Here is a 17,664-nt window from a genome sequence, read left to right as displayed (position 1 = left end):
CCAGTGCATTGTTAAAACTAGTGGAGATGGTCATTGTGCAGAAATAGAGTAGAGTAGAGTCAGAACTACAGAACTACTGACTCACTACAGTCCTCATGTCCTTATATAACGGTCCGTTTGAGATCTTATAGCGATCAGAGCTTTTAGCGTCTTAGGTTAAAATAACTACTGTAGACAGTGTGGGCGACTGTGGCTAAGTAGAGAGCAGGGCCGTCTTTCAAGCAGAGGATTGGCGGTTCGATCCCTGGCTCCACTAGCCGCATGTTGATGTGTCCTTGAGCAAGACACTTAACCCCAAAATTGGTATGATAGAATCTGAATTGTAAGTCGCTTTGGATGAAATGACTGAAATGTAATGTAGACAAGTTAACAGCAGTTACGTGACAAAAAAAACTATATAAGCGCTGTTACCTATGTACGAAATAAGTTAATGTTTGGGGGAAAATAACTACGGAAGTGTCATTACTTACAGAGTAACTGAACACTTGAACATGTTTTTTTAAGCTATAAACTAAAATATATGACTGTACTCTGATGGAACACATCAATGCAATGCTGGTGTTACTAAAATTTATAAAAATCTGCATTTTATGGTTGAAAATGGCTCAAAACACCATCTACTGTTTTAAATCAGCCCAAATCTCGCAAAAACAATTCTGAGATTGAGCCGATCGTGTCTGATCCGTGGCACTATGAATAGTAAATCCATCAATTTCAGCGCCCAATGCCATATTGCTATTTTCCAAGCTACTGTAGCTGTCATATTTGTTGACGCTGCGTTGAGGCTTTAGTCACCAGGAAGTGGGCTTACTTTCATCTCTCAGCCCCTTGCCCACTTTTTTGCATTTTTCAAAATACTGCATTGGTTGGACTTAGACCCTAAGACCTGGGGGTGAAGTTACGCTTTCAGTACAGAAGTTAGTAACAAATAAATCAACTTTTGGGTGAGAATAACTAAGCCACTAAGTCGCATTACTTCAGAACGTAAGTAACAGATCCAATCTACTGATTTGGGGGTTACTGCCCTGTAAAACAAAATCAGAAATAAGGAAATTACAGTAAAAACATATACAACCTCAGTATTGTTATGATCCATGATAGTAGATGTGCAGTGGTAACGACTCTATTACTACAATAATACTGACTTCTCTAATGCAGAGAGGATGACAAGTTCACAGGTCCTACATCTCCAAATCAAAGTGAGGACCACTGACATTATGAAGTGAACAGTGGAGCTGACCTGTGACTAAAGGGGTTCCTGGCCAGGCTCAGGCGGATCAATTTGTAACAACATCCGGCAGACAGGGACACAAATAACTGCAAGAGAAAAGTACAATATGTGAGTGGTATGTACAGAATGACAAGTACTTCAATACATAATAATTCACAATAGTTCAATTAACAACAGTGGCGTAGAACAAAGATCTGGACCCCATAGATATGCAGCCTCAGTGGGCCCCCTTTCAATACATCCAGGCTTTCACTAGGAGCTGTTTAGCTCTTCATTACACACTGAGTATGAGACAAATCGATTAATAAGTAAATGACAGTTTCATACATAATAATGTCAAGTGAGTTCATATTTGGTGCGCTGCAGCCTGGTGTTCCTTCCAACTGATGCCATCCAGATACTCACCAAACAAATCAAAGTGATGTCACTCCAGTTATCTCCATTGCACCACTACACAGGCAGATCTCACTGGAACCCCATCGGGAGAAAGAATTGAGTGACAAACACTGACTCCGTCTCCCGCAAACCAAGAAATCAAGAAATCAATGGTAACATGTATTGATTCATTGATGGGTTTTTTTAACTTTTGATGGAGCTAGGCTGACACTTTCCCCCTTCTTCCAGTCTTCTTGCTAAGCTAGGCTAAACACTGCCTGGATATATCTCTGTGCTGAATGACAAAGACTAGAATCCTATCAACCTTCTCCTCTAACAGCAAGCTTACTTTCCAAATTGTTTGACTATTATTCCTTTAGGGGAATTCTACCAAATAGCATTTAGCACTGCATCACATGTACACGCTGTGGCTGGTAGCGCCCATGAATTTGTTATCCTTTATCCTTTATTACTGGAGCACTTATGCCATATGACAGAACACACTCATTTAAATCATAGAAGGAATTGTGGGGATCTGATTAATTTGTCAGGAGTGGACCTTGAGATGATCATTGCCCACGGCCGACTACCCAGCCAGACTAGCCTGACCCAACGCCGCTGAGTCGAGAGGGAAGAAACCGAAGGCTATTCCACCACCAGCCTGCTCCTGGCTAACGTCCAGTCACAGGAAAACTGAACCCAGCAACTGTTCCCTCATCTTCACAGAAACAACTGTACATCATGATGCTTGGTGCTCAAACACAGTCAAAGTTGATGGACAGTGTTTCCCTGATTTTTAATGTTAAGATGTCGGCCATGTTATCTCCCCAGAGAATTGCTTTGTTGCTTCTGTCTGCATTCCTCCTGATGCAAATTTAAATAATGCAATACAGAAATGTACTACTGTTTTTGTTTTGTTGTTTTTCTTGTGTTGCAAATGAGCTTGAACTACATTTTGTGGTGCAACCCTGTGCTGCATAGTATGAACCGTCTCTCACTGACCGTGTCCAGAGGGCAGTTAGTATCACTGAGGTCCAGATGAGACAGAGAGTTAGTTCTGGACAGGAACTTGAAGAGGAACTGCAAGACACACACACACACACACACACACACACACACACACACACGCACACACACAATGCTTATACATACTGTATGTGTTATACAGTATATGTTTAAGATGTTCAGACATGGTGTGTTTCACAGTTAAAAATGTTGCTGAAAACTAAATTAAATGTTTGTCTCTCAAGCATATGTTAACTAGGATATGGATAAACCAGGACTTTCAGTATTATGAGTTGAGCATTACAATGCAGTGTCCCTTTTTCATATTTTACATACTGTATGTATTATTTTTTGAATTCATATTTATCATTTATTTTGCTTTTCAAGATGATGCCGCTGATGCCGGCTGCCGTCCTGTCATCTCCAGTTAAACTGTACTTATATCTGGTTTACTTTGCACCGCTCAATGGAGAGATGTGTTGAGTTTGATTGTATATAGTGGCATCTGCTCATTGTATGTACAGTATGTGTATATGTATCCATGTGTACATTCTTTGTATGCAACAATATCTATCTTCAATCCACATAATTTGACATGAAACACGCACGCACACACACACACACACACACACACACACACACACACAGAGCAGAGCGTACCGTTGCGTCTTCAGTAACCAGGCTGCCAGGGTTCCCAGAGAGGTCGAGGTGGGTCAGAGATGCTGAGAACAGCTGAGTGGAGGATAACACCTGACTCAGACAGCCAAGACCTGGAAACGAACAGATCACACTCATGCAAAATTGGTGTTGGAAGAGTTTTTTACCACAGAGTGAGGACATTTTTGGAATGTGAGGACATTTTGGCTTCAAAGGCCTGTTTAAATTCATGGGTTCATGTTAAGATTAGGGTTAGGATTACTTAAATAGCGATTAGCGTTAGAGTAAGTCTTCAGGAGTCTGTGTGTGAATATGTATATGTGTGTGTGTGTGTGTGTGTGTGTGTGTGTGTGTGTGTGTGTGTACCTTTAGAAGTCATTGATACCCTGGACAGAGAAAGGTGCTTGAGTCCTTCAGCTAGATTCTCCAACTCCTGAGTGAGCGCTATGACACCTAGGAATGAAAACACAACACACACAAAAAGTTCAGTGTGCATACGCAACACAAACCTGTTGGCCGTTCTGAAGTACCCACGCACAGAAATAATGCATTGCTAATGTTCATTTAAAATGACTAACTGATATGAATACAGTGGCCCTTTCTTGTTGTACATATAGACCATATTCACAGCAGATATTTTGACTTGTCAAAGCAGAAAAGAGACAGGTGGAATTAAAAACATCAAAGCTGGCTTAAACTTCTCACTCCAAACTATCTGCTAGATACTACCAGAAGAAGATGGCAAATGTCCCTCCAGCTAAACCCACATTTCACTCACAAATCTTCACAGAGGAAGGCTAACAGTAAAACTGGCCTCCTGGCTTCAGATGGAACATCAACACATCCTCTTTTCTAAAACTGTTCTGATAGCACTCAGATGTGCTGTATTAAAAGACCACCTTTGTCTTCGATTGGATTCCCGGAGAGGTTGATGGATTTCAGGGTAGAGGAGGTGTGCTCCCGCAGGGCAGCAGCCATCTTGATTGCAAAGTCCCTGCAGCAGAATAACAAGGTTACTTCTCAATCAATCCCTGTACATTTTAATTAAGAATCAAAAACAGCCTGCTTGGATTCATGTGTAGTTTCAATCTTTCTCAAGGTGTATTTTCTTTGTCTGACAGTGTGTACATTCAAATCACCAGCCGACAGTAAAACACCCAGAAACAACACAAATCCTCAGAAGTATGTTAATATTCATGTCTGAAATGGCAAAACCAGACACCCTTTTTTTAGGGAACTTTGCCTACCTGCCTTGCTATATATCTACAGCACATTGCTGCACACACTCACACATAAACTCACAGTTTGAGTCCACTGGCCTCCAGTGAGAGCTCCTCCAGACTGGGAGATCTGGACAGCAGGAAAGTCAGCTGCTGCTGGATGTCTACTGACTGAAGGGACAAAGACACAGAGACAGGCGGTCTAAAACAACTTCTCAGTCTGGTTCCAGGACCTAGTGGAGACTTCTGGTGGGATGAACTCCTCATCTCCCGGTGAATGGCAGGGTCTTATCATGCTCATATTCATATTTGTATTTTGGGTTTCTGCTAGAACATGTTGAAATGCTTTAATGTTTAAAAAACAGTATTTTTCTCATAATGAACTTGTATTCACTCTCTGTCTTAAACGATCCGTGTTAATGAACTTAAGAACATTTATTCTACGCAGAACAAGGACCGTGGATTTTGTCCCCCATCTCTTACGGTGTATTCTGGTCTAGGAAGGTATCACTTAATGGAGAATGGAGAGGAGGAAATTGCCTCTACTAAACTTTTGCAAGATGGATGGTAGGCGGCTGTATAACTACAGATCCATCAAGACTTAATGGTGTGTGTGCCACCACCTACTCTCCTGTCAGGAGGGTTTTCAGGTCATGTCACCTTTAGCTCAAGGTTTAAATTCATTCTCTTTGCATATCAAGCACCTCTTCTACATTTATTCCATGAAATGGGATTATGGGCTGACATGCAAGTGACACCATCTTTTGCAAAACCTTTATTCAATCCTTTCACCACTCTGTAACAACAGAAGAACAATAACAGAGTTTACCAGTTTGAGGTCTTTGCAGTAGATCTTGGTAAACCACTGGTTGAAAGACAGAGCTGCTACTGCCAACGCCAAGTCCCTGAGAGCAAAGGACAGGAATTCAAAGAGTTAGGTTAGCTTTGCCCAAACTATATTACAATATGAAAGATAGGGATAAATTATACTGTAATAAAGAATAAGGAGACAGTTTAACCCTCCTTATTATTCCAATAGATTTGTTTATTTTTCTACTAACACAGTCAATATGTTTACTCCAACTTAAACGCTCATCAATAATAATTCCTTGGAATTTTGTAGATGACACTTGAGGCATCTCAACAGATTCAATTTTAATTTTAGATAAATCCTTAGAGTACGATTTTTTGCCACTGAAAATAATAAAATTACATTTTTTGATATTCAAAGATAGTTTATTTAATTTGAACCATGTATCATAGGCAGTTAAACCAGCATTAGTTTCCATAATCAGTGAACTGAAATTTGAATGAGAGAGAACTAGGGTTGTGTCATCTGCAAACATTATCGGAAAAGGGCTTTTTGACACATTAGACAAATCATTAATATAAATAAGGAATAATAATGGTCCAAGAATAGACCCCTGTGGAACCCCACATATTAGTCTGGCTTTGTTTGAATAACAACCTTTAACACAAACAAACTGTCTTCTGTTGGAGACATAATGTTTTAGCCATTTGTATGCAATGTCATGTAATCCATATTTATGCAGCTTCTCCAATAAAATATTATGGTTTACTGTATCGAAGGCTTTGGAAAGGTCTATGAGAATACTGCAAGTAAATTCATTATTGTCATACATCAGGTCAGGTGGGAACATGTTTTTAGAGAACATTTGGGAAAATAGCATTGTGACGCTGAAACGTGCAGTTTGACCAAAATGTGTATGTTTGGATTTGAATACATAAGAATATAAACAACTAAAACAAACCAGAAAATGAATGTACCCGCTCCTTAAGACTGGATGTAACAACACTGTACTGTATCTCACCTGCTGTCTAAGTGGCTGAAGTCCTGCAGGTTAAACTCCCTCCACTTGTTGGTGCAGTAGATGTTGTCCACATCCTGCCAGAACAGTTTGGAAACACTACTGATAACATTCTCTTATTGTCAAGCTGCTATTAAGTGTCACTTGAGTAGTTTATGGCAAAAGAGGTCCTTGTAAAGGTTGGTACACATGGCCTATTCAAGTATTTCATGTTGAAGTACAGTCGTGACTCACCCATTGAATCTCCTCTCTGAATGGTATCTGGTTGAAGTCACACAGAGCAGCATAGGTATCAGAGAATCCTCCTGAGGAACACATTCAGACACTATCCATCTGCAAACACACAAGCTTCCTTCAGGAGCTAATGTCTCATCTCATCTCATCTTCGACCACTTATCCGGGATCGGGTCGCGGGGGCAACAGTTCCAGCAGGGGACCCCAAACTTCCCTTTCCCGGGCCACATCAGCCAGCTCTGACTGGGGGATCCCGAGGCGCTCCCAGGCCAGTTTGGAGATATAGTGCCTCCACCTGGTCCTGGGCCTCCCTCGGGGTCTCCTCCCAGCTGGTCGTGCCTGGAACACCTCCCTAGGGAGGCGCCCAGGTGGCATCCTCACCAGATGCCCGAACCACCTCAACTGGCTCCGTTCCACGCAAAGGAGCAGCGGCTCTACTCCGAGTCCCTCACGGATGACCGAACTTCTCACCCTATCTCTAAGGGAAATGCCAGCCACCCTCCTGAGGAAACCCATTTCGGCCGCTTGTACCCGCAATCTAATTCTTTCGGTCATAACCCAGTCCACATGACCATAGGTGAGGGTAGGAACGAAGATTGCCCGGTAGATAGAGAGCTTTGCCTTGCGGCTCAGCTCTCTTTTCGTCACAACAGTGCGGTAAAGCGACTGCAATACCGCCCCAGCTGCTCCGATTCTCCGGCCAATCTCATGTTCCATTGTTCCCTCACTCGCGAACAAGACCCCGAGGTACTTGAACTCCTTCACTTGGGGTAAGGACTCATTCCCTACCCGGAGTGGGCAATCCACCGGTTTCCTGCTGAGAACCATGGCCTCAGATTTAGAGGTGCTGATCCTCATCCCAACCGCTTCACACTCGGCTGCGAACCGATCCAGTGAGTGCTGGAGGTCACAGCCCGATGAAGACATCAGGACCACATCATCTGCAAACAGCAGCGATGCAATCCTCAGCCCACCGAACTGTAAACACTCCTCCCCACGACTACGCCTCGATATCCTGTTCATGAATACCACAAACAGGATTGGTGACAAAGCGCAGCCCTGGCAAAGGCCAACCCTCACCGGAAACGCCTTCTCCAGGTCCACAAAACACATGTAGACAGGATGGGCGTATTCCCAAGCCCCCTCCAGGATCCTTGCGAGAGTGAAGAGCTGGTCCGTTGTTCCACGGCCAGGACGGAATCCGCATTGTTCCTTTTCAATCCAAGGTTCGACTATCGGCCGAACCCTCCTTTCCAGCACCTTGGAGTAGACTTTACCAGGGAGGCTGAGTAGTGGCTGAGTAGTGTGATACCGCGGTAATTGGCACACACCCTCTGGTCCCCCTTTTTGAACAGGAGAACCACCACCCCGGTCTGCCACTCCCTAGGCACCGTCCCAGACCTCCACACAATGTTGAAGAGACGTGTCATCCAAGACAGCCCCTCCACACCCAGTGCCTTCAGCATTTCTGGACGAATCTCATCAATCCCAAGGAGCTAATGTATCAATGATCATCTGGCCACATGCACTAATCTGCTTTTTACAAAACTAATATTTCTACTGGATACAGTGCTAATCTTCAAATCACCAGGTGTTAGCAACAGGTGATGATTTACTGTAAAATAAAGGACACATACCACAGGAAGTCGGCCGACTGTCCAGCCGCTCTTCTATCACAGCCGTCAATGTGAGGAGTCTCTGCTGGAGATCTGGAAGACTCGTGTTCAACAGCTTTCTGACGATTGAAGGACAAGAAATATACTGCTAAAGACAGATATAGCATATTAGCATGCAAACGTTTGCTAATTAGCACTAAACACTAAACACAATGTCATTAGCTTTGCAGGTCAAAAACGAAATATTGGACAAACTGAAACTTTGACCTGATGATTCAAGAAGTCATTCTAGTTCTTTCTGAGAGGCCATAGCCGTGAGAAACAAAAGTCATGACAATCCATTCAGTAGTTGAGATATTTTATTTAAAACTATGAAAAAAGCCAGAGGACCACAAGCATAGGTGTATAAACAGAACTGGATACAGCTCCCTATAATTCCTATTACTCAGTGGCGCATGAAGCCAAAATGGCTCGACTGGCAAGTGATTCAATTAAAGGGATCTTCTGCATCTGTGAGCCCAAAGAGCGTTTCCCTTAACCCCTTGGTCCAGCCTCGGTCTAGGGCTCATTCACACATACTAAATAGGATGCTATGCTATCACAAGTCACAACTAGCTAACAACCGAATGGAGGGATGGCTGCTAACTTTAGCTGGTACTAGCAAACTGTATTCCTCAAATGCAGTTTATGTGTACAGCCAATTGCATTTCATTTCACACTGTTAACTGTCAGCTTCATCTCCTCCACCAGAGTGCTGTATCTGCTCTTGCTAGCCGATTTCCTCACGCAACTTTTGAAAAATACCAATAAAAAAGGGAGAGGGTGTGTGACTGTTTGAGATATGGCATATTTAGATGAATGCACACATTTTTGAATGCTGGATTTTGAAATATGTTTATAATATGTAGTTCAAATCATTTTATATTATGAGTGAGACTCACCCTGGAGAGGAATCAGGGAAGACCCTCTTCAGTGAGGCGGTCATATGACTGACCATGGCCTCAAGATCCTCAACGTGCGACACACTGAAAGACAGAGTGTACCTGTCTGTCTCCAACACAATCTGCAACATATATGTATGTTAACATTAAACATTGAAAACAGTAAAAACATAGAAGCAATAACCATCATTATTTTGCTTTTCATCTATATAAATATACATATATATACGTATAATCTCACAGTATTTTACAATGATTAGCCGACTGTATATTGCTCACCTATTTATTTTGATCATGAAGTATCATTGAGCATTTATTCCATATCCTTGATGTAAGATGTCAGTTACCTCCACTAGTTGAGCTAAAAGCCCAAAATGCTCACTAGTTAAACAAGTTTCCCACAATGCTAATGATAATAAACATCTGGAGCCAAAAAGGTCAAAATAGACCCCAACTAGTTAATCAGATGCAACATGCAGCCACTAGTTAGCTAGTTGCGGTTCCTCAGACCAACATGTTAACTAGTGAGCAATATACCAATGGAGCAGGCAAGATGATGACACAATCCTGAGTCCTGATTGGTTGGTATTTTTTATTTTGAACTGGAAAACCAATAGGAAGCCTCAATGCACACCTTCCCCCACCTCCTCATTAGCATTTTGTGCAACTATTATAACTAGTGAGCAATTTGGCTTTCACTAGCTCAACTAGTAAACACTTCAAGTGTCACTAGTTACAAAACGGCCTTCCATACAGGATGAATAAAAGGAATGGAAAAAGAAAACACTTGAATGAATATCAAAAACAAGTATGGTTTCAATAAAAACAATATTGTACCTGTGTGAGACTGTGAATGTTTATGGCGCAAATCTCCAAGTAGCTGAAAGTGCTCTCCACCTGGCACATAGACACACACAGGACATGAGAACATGTTACTGAAGCCCTCCAAGTGACCATGGTGACTAAAAAGACTCTACATTTTGGTTTCATTTGTCCAGGTTTTAAAATGTTTGCCTCCACCCCCATACACTTTCACAATTATCCCAAACTTGTGACCTTCCAAGGAACCATTTCTTCTGTTACTTGCAGGTCAGGAGCTTCGTATAAAAGACATTTGACTAATTTCTGAAAAAACTTATGAAATGAGAGGATTGATTTCCCAGACGTATAAGTTCATTAGCAACATCAACCCACGCTCCTTTGAGAACTTAACAATGGCCTGAGAGTCAGATCTTGGAGTGGTTATAACAAATGACCAATGGGCCTAAAGCTAAAGGTGGTGCATAGGGCTCATTACACTAATGCTAGATGAGTACAAATTTATTCTAACATCCGATATGTCAGCAGACATAACACACATGTTGTGGCTATGTCCTAAACTCTCTACCTTCTGGATTATTAATTAATGGAGTATTAGTATTAAAGCTCATAGTGAGCTGTTTGTACAGGTGAATCCTGTGCCCTCTTATCAAATAATGTAATAATAATAACTAAATAATAAAGCCAAAATGTGGTCGTAGCTTTCACAACACTCCACCCCCACGTCCTTTTCTCAGGGCCAAAGATCCAGTAGGAGCAGATCTTGGACCAGTGGACCAGCTTTTAACCCTTGTAGGTCTGTTGGAGGGGTCATGGGAGTTTGCCCAGTGTTTTGTGGACTTTGAGAAGGCTTATGGCCGAGTCCCTCGGGAGTCCTGTGGGGGGTATTGAGGGAATACAGGGTATCGGGTCATTGCTACGAGACAGCTGTGTCCAGATACTCGGCATAAAGTCAACACACGTTTTCAGTGTGGGCCTCAGGGTGGTCCTGTCACCAATCCTGGTTGTGATTTTCCTGTAAAGGATCTCAAGGCACAGCCAGGGGGAGGAGAGTGTTTGAAGACCTCTTTGCAGATGGTGTGGTTCTGTTGGCTCCTTCAGAACGTGACCTTCAGCACACACTGGGCTGGTTTGTAGCCCATTGGGAGACAGTTGGAAATAGGGTCAGTACCTCCAAGTCTGAGGCCGTGGTTCTCTGCCGTCCGGGTTGGGAGTGAGTCACTGCACCAACCGAGGGAGTTCAAGTATCTCAGGGTCTTGTTACTGCTGGTGTTGTAACGGACCGTCATGGTTGAAGAGGGAGCTGAGCCAGAAGGCAAAGCTCTCGATTTACCAGTCAACCTAACTCTAACCCTCACCTTTGGTCATGAGCTCGGAGAAGTGACTGGAAGAATGAGATCACGTATACAAGTGGCTGAAATGAGCTTCCTTTAAAAGGTGGTTGGGCTCAGCTTTAGAGATAGGATGAGGAGCTTGGACATCTTGAGGGAACTCGGAGTAGAGCCGCTGCTCATCTTGACGTAAGGGGCCAGCTGAGGTACTTCGGACATCTGATCAAGATCTTCTTGGATACCTCCCTTTAGAGGTTTTCCTGTCACATCCAACTGGTAAGAGGCAGGTAGACCTGGGAACGCCTCGAGGTTCTCCAAGTGAAGCTGGAAAGCGTTGCTGGGGAGATGGACGTCTGGAATAACTTGCTAAGCCTGCTGCCCCCGCGACCCAAATATAAAGCTGAGGTACGAACATTAGTGTGTATATTATTTTTTGTTTGGGATTTGTGTGTATATGAAGTCCTGAAAATGAAGAGAAACATATGTGGCATAACTGTCGCTCTTTTGCAAAACCTCTGCAACCCCAATCTTACAATCTGTTATCTTGTGACACAAAGGAGAGAGCTCAGGATGAGAAGTGTCCCAGATGAAACCCAGTGAGAAAAACAAAACCCACATATATCAAACCATACCATAAAATGTGCTAAAAATAGACGTTTTAAAAGGTCCAGTGTGTAGCATTGGGGGATACATCAGCAGAAATGGAATATAATATTCACATCTATGTTTTCTTTAGTGTATAGTCACATTTTTGTTCATATCTATATAGGGAGCTGGTCCTCTTCAGAGTCTGCCGTGTTGCACCACCATATTTCTACAGTAGCCCAGAACGGACAAACCAAACACTGTCTCTAATGAGAGCCTTTCACATTGTTATGTTACCTGAAGGCAACCGTAGTTCTCCTACACGCTTGTTAAACTGTGGTAACGTGAGTCACTGAGGGCAAAGTTGTGGTACCTCCAGCCGCTGTTTGACTTCTGTAACCGTGGTGTTATTATGGTATGGATGGCCTCTGAACGAGGCGAATATCGTTACCACTTATTTGCACTCGGCAACTCACGTTACTACAGTCTTGGAAAACGAGGAGTGATTCTACAACCACACAGCTGGATCCCACCAAAAGCTGCACACTGTCCCTTTAACAGGTGTGATTTACCCTGACAGGCTGCTTGCTTATAACCAGGAAACCTCTCCATAGACTCAGTACCTAAGATGAGAAGGAGAAGAGAGACATGACGTTAGATGTGGGACTGACAGACCCACAGCTGCTTGATGCTTGTTGCATTAGTTGTACAGCATTAAACAGGGATGTTGTGTTTAGGTTAGTTAGTTTTACAATTAGATTTGACACAAAGATCATCAGACCAAGTATCATTTCAGTCGCTATTGCACTTTAGTTCTGCATATTCCTGGACAAAATCAAACAGAATGCCACAAACCAAGTGACACACAGGGACCAAGAGTCTGGGCCCCAAGGAGACTGGACAACACTGATCAGACAGGACCATCAGACAAAAGTGTGCACACCAGTCCTTCACATACATCTAGAATGATCTGATTTCTGCTCATTTCATCCAAACACTGTATATCGTCTCTATTTTGCACTGGTTTCTACACACTAAGCAACATAACAAACTTAATATTAGGTTGAAAGCCTTTATTGTCCGTCACTCACCACAAACCTGTTGGCCGATCTCCCACATGGCTGACCGGAGTGGTTCAGAAGGACAGGCGTCACCAGACAGACTCTGTGAGGCTTCAGCAGCTCTGAGATCTGATCTGATCACAGGTTACAGACACAAAGTATCAGTCACACATTATGAGCTGTAGCTGCTGTGTGAGAGCATCGGCCATGAGTGTGTTTCTAAAGCAACACATTACTCCTCTATATCTTTACACAGACAACAGCTTTTTGCTGCTATATTAATGCTCTGAATATTGTATAGAGAACCTTTTAAGATAATTCATGTTGGTGCTATTAATGGAACAAAACGTATGCTGATTGCTGATTGGGCACAGCAGGCACAGGTGGTTTGGTAAATATAGCCAGGCGTGTCCTCTGTTTAAAGACTCAGTCATAACAACATATATATAATATAACATATATATGATTTAAAGGGAAAATCTGGCAAACACTGTGAAGAATTTAAAGTTAAAAAGCAATGTTAATGTGTTTAATAATCACTCCTAGTGGTGGATATAATGTTATAACATGTTTGTTTGGAAAAGTGTTAAATCATAAAAGTATAATCATTCTATGTATCAAACTATAAAATACAGTTACTGAATGTTTTGAGGGAAAGAGAGAGACCTTTGAGACAGGCTTTTCAGATCCGAAAACAACTGTACGATAATGTGATGAGTTTGGTGAGCTGACTTCAGGAATGTGGGGTGTTAACAGTGGGGGAAGGAGACGTATTGATCAAAGAGAGATGTAGATGAAGACAGCCCTAAGAAAACATGGGGGTCGGGTAAACGCAGTTTTATGAGGAGGAGGACAGGTCGGACCAGAGGACACTATTCAGACATTATGCGGATCACTTAGACCAATGGAGAGCATTGTCCGAGGACAGGAGGAGACAATCAGATTCCAGCCAATCACAAAGCTGATAATGGACTTTTGAAAGTAAACTACTGACTTTTGGGTATAAAAACATTGTTCGGAGAGATGTTGTTCAGTTCTTGGCGATCCTCTTTACTGTAAACTGGCGTTTGTAGGCCGGTAGGGGGGGAGAGTCTTTGAACTCGGTTTCGCGATTCCTTACTGTCGACAGTGTAATTCAGTTTGTAATTGCCTTTTTAGCATTTGTGAATTATAAATACTTTTTCATTGTAAGCCGGATCCAGCTGATTTTTCTTAGCGTGACTTCGTTGCTCAAACAACAAAGAAAGAGCGAGAGGTCCGCGGCCTCCTGCGAGCAGAGGTCTCACTCCATTACAACACACCAAGACAAGACAAGAGGTCACCCTTTATTCATTTATTTAGAAGTGGGTTAGACTGTAGACTTGACATGGTAGGAACCATGGAGCTAGTTTGACCACAGACAACAAACATGAATATCATGAACAAATTGAGATGAATGAAAGACTTTGGTGCAACCCTGGTAGATTCACTAAATTTAAGAAAGTTAAATGTTTGGAACGGTGGAATAGTCCTCAGGAAATGAAGACGTCTAGACTGTGGTATAAAGCGTCACAGACATGTTCATATGATTATTACCAAACCTCAGTGTGAGTCATGCTTCCTTCTCTTCTCAGGTATACTGTCACCATGGAAACACAGCCTGACTCATCACCTTTGACCTTTAAAACATCAAGCCTAAGATGAGGTCTTCTGATGCAGCATGAATTACTGACTCATTTATTCTACAGCTGCTTGAGATTCATCCACTCGCAGTACGCTTTTCCATAATTATATGATAATAATAAAATGCTCCGTTTGTGTTTTTGGTATTCCACTTCTCATTTAGGTTAAAATTTTCAAATTTTCAAATGTTCAAATTTTTGCATGTTTTAGACCATAAACTACAAAACAAAAATGCTTCTAATATTAAAGCTGTGGTCGGCAACATTAGAGACCAGCAAGAGTACGCTAAATGATCCAACCTAAAAACAGTTTTCTAGTGAAAGTAGCGAGCAGCATTAGCTCCAAGAGTTATAAATCTAGTGTTTCAGTCTCCAGGTCATCAACACTGACAGCCCTCCAAAGCCAGTCCCCCAGAATAACCACAATGAACGTGAACAACCAACATGGCTACAGAGTCCTACAGGATGACAGTCTTCTCGTAGGCCGACAGGAAGTTAGCATCACTGGTTCCTTCGACAAAAAGCCAAATGGATTTTTGTTCCATTGGATTATTGCAGAAAATAATCTCTGTGTTAAACAAACGTTTCTGATACTGACACGTTTTGTTCAGCAAGATCATCGTCACTAATGAGCACCACTTTTATGATTCCTGCAGCGTGAATGCAATCCCCAGAAGTAACAAGCTAACGTTAGGCTGTAGAGGAACTCCACCGCGGTCACATGACTTCAGGACTAGTGTTCTAGTTCTACTCATTTAAACTCTTGTTAGCAACAGACTTTGTTACGACATGTAAAAGCTTCTAAATTCACAAGTGGGGTATTTTTACTGATTTTGTTCCTCATATTGTTTCAGACATCTAACCAAAAACACATTGACTTTGCGACGAGGGAACCGGAAATGTAAACTATGCTGACTCATCTCTGGGTTTATCACAGCTGTCCAGCTAGCAGCTTGTGGAAGAGCGGGTGCAGTGAATGGTGCAGGCATGCAGCTCCAATAAAATAGTGTGATTGAACCATAGATAGAGGATGGAGGATGGAACGGACTAAACCTGTTTCTAAACACATGACCCAGCCTAACTTCAAGCCTAATTGATGCTGGATTTATCACAGGGCTGGTGGCTCAGACTGCATCACTTTGAACTAAATTCACTGGGAACTATATATATATACATATATATATATATATATATATATATATATATATATATATATATATATATATATATATATACATATATATACATATATATATATATATATATACATATATATATATATATATATATATATATATATATACATATATATATATATATATATATATACATATATATACATATATATATATACATATATATACATATATATATATATATATACATATATATATATATATATATACATATATATACATATATATATATACATATATATACATATATATATATATATATATATATATATATATATATATATATATATATATATATACGTATATACGTATATATATATATATATATATATATATATATATATATATATACGTATATACATATATACGTATATATATATATATATATGTGATGTATGTGATGTGCTGTCCATGAGGTAAAACATTTAAAATCCATTGGTTATTACTTTACTGCTCTATTTCCATATCTTCAGACTGTGAAAAAGAGCATTGATGAAGTTGGCTTACCTCTCAGGTTCTGGGAGACGGAGTCCATCCTTTACAGTTCAGTGAAACTAAAAGTGTAGCTGTGATCATCTACTGCTCCTCCGGTCTCTTACACCACATTATCAACACATAAAGAAGAAATAATGGAGGGAAACACATGCAGTCAACAATCCATATGTTCAGAGTAAAGTATATTCTGAAAAAGACAATCCGTGTAACTCTGTGGTAGCGCAAGAGAGCAGAAGAGGAAGGTGTTGGTTCGTGGAGCAGAAATCAGAAAGTGTAGGGTGAAGATGTGGAGGCTAGAGACACACACACACACACACACACACACACACACACACACACACACACACACACACACACACACACAGTAGGTGCGTGGCTTCATGTAACCCACTTTCTCTTTTCCATCCGTGCATGCTTGCACACTTGTCTCCTTTTCTTGCTTATTGTGCACACTTAATGAAATTTGACACACACATCCTGTTCCAAGTCGAGAGTCACTGTTGTAGTGAACGTAGAGAAGAACGACACACACACACACACACACACACACACACACACACACACACACACAGACACTGACACCAGTCAGACTGTATGAGACGTTTAAAGACATAGATGAAGGACTTCAAATCATATCAGACAACTCAAAAAGACCAACAGGTGGTGTTTGATTTTCAGAGACGTCGACACGGTGTGTTCGGTCCGTGCGCGTCCACGAGGCTGTTTGATAGACCTCTAACCAGCAGGGGGCACCAAACATGCTTTAAAAAACATTTAGCTTTTGCTCATCATGCAAGTGAAGTGTTTTGATCAAGTATCAACATAACTAGTAAAAGTGCTACAGTCTTTCAAAATGATAGTACAAAAGTCTTAGCTTTGAAGTGTATGGCAGTATGAACAGAGATTGCAGAATGGCCTTTCACCGTGTTGTATTAAACATATACTTGTGTATAGAATGTGTATGTTAGAGCTCCACTGTGCAGAATGATGTATGAGTAGAGTTTGACACTAGAAGGCAGCTTTTTATTTTTGCATTATAGGAAGTGACCCAAAAACAGCCAGAGCAGCAAATACAAAGACAGGAAATAAAACCAAACGGAAAAACAACCAAAGGGACAAAAGTTAACCGAAGGTGTGTGTGTGTGTGTGTGTGTGTGTGTGTGTGTGTGTGCGCATGTGGTAGAGAGAATGTGTGTATGACAGGCGTTGAATTAGGCTGGGTGGTAATATAAGACATATATCTGACAAATAAATACATACATACACTGTGCATAGAAGGACTGAAAGAGGTACATTTGTATGCACTTACCTACATGTGGTGTGCTGCCTGTGTAGCTTTAAGAGTGAGGATAGACTGTACCGACTGTTCACATGAAGAAACGCCGCTCTGCTGGTGCCACGTTCTCAT

At 41.5% G+C, this 17,664-nt stretch overlaps 1 protein-coding gene across 1 annotated transcript in view; it reads right to left on the bottom strand.

Annotated features, from left to right (window-relative positions):
* The window catches only part of LOC137881125 (capping protein, Arp2/3 and myosin-I linker protein 3-like), a 54,713-nt gene extending 38,367 nt beyond the window's left edge, over positions 1-16,346 (bottom strand). Inside the window, exons 1-15 of the mRNA XM_068722896.1 lie at positions 16,269-16,346; positions 12,935-13,038; positions 12,416-12,466; positions 9,946-10,005; positions 9,109-9,230; positions 8,189-8,286; positions 6,552-6,622; positions 6,321-6,394; positions 5,318-5,393; positions 4,571-4,659; positions 4,168-4,262; positions 3,635-3,721; positions 3,272-3,381; positions 2,609-2,686; positions 1,241-1,317 (exon numbers count right to left, since the gene is read on the bottom strand). Of these exons, the coding sequence (XP_068578997.1) occupies positions 1,241-1,317; positions 2,609-2,686; positions 3,272-3,381; positions 3,635-3,721; positions 4,168-4,262; positions 4,571-4,659; positions 5,318-5,393; positions 6,321-6,394; positions 6,552-6,622; positions 8,189-8,286; positions 9,109-9,230; positions 9,946-10,005; positions 12,416-12,466; positions 12,935-13,038; positions 16,269-16,296 (1,220 nt within the window). The 5' untranslated portion in view covers positions 16,297-16,346. The remainder of the gene's footprint in view (positions 1-1,240; positions 1,318-2,608; positions 2,687-3,271; positions 3,382-3,634; positions 3,722-4,167; positions 4,263-4,570; positions 4,660-5,317; positions 5,394-6,320; positions 6,395-6,551; positions 6,623-8,188; positions 8,287-9,108; positions 9,231-9,945; positions 10,006-12,415; positions 12,467-12,934; positions 13,039-16,268) is intronic.
* Between the last annotated feature and the right edge of the window lie 1,318 nt (positions 16,347-17,664).

This window comes from Cebidichthys violaceus, unplaced genomic scaffold (genome assembly GCF_023349555.1).
Source record: "Cebidichthys violaceus isolate CVI_PGR_0920_01 unplaced genomic scaffold, fCebVio1.0.p SCAF_3, whole genome shotgun sequence".
NCBI lineage: Eukaryota > Metazoa > Chordata > Actinopteri > Perciformes > Stichaeidae > Cebidichthys > Cebidichthys violaceus.
The sequence above is the reverse complement of the archived record's forward strand: the minus strand, read 5'-3'. Positions and strand labels throughout refer to the sequence as shown.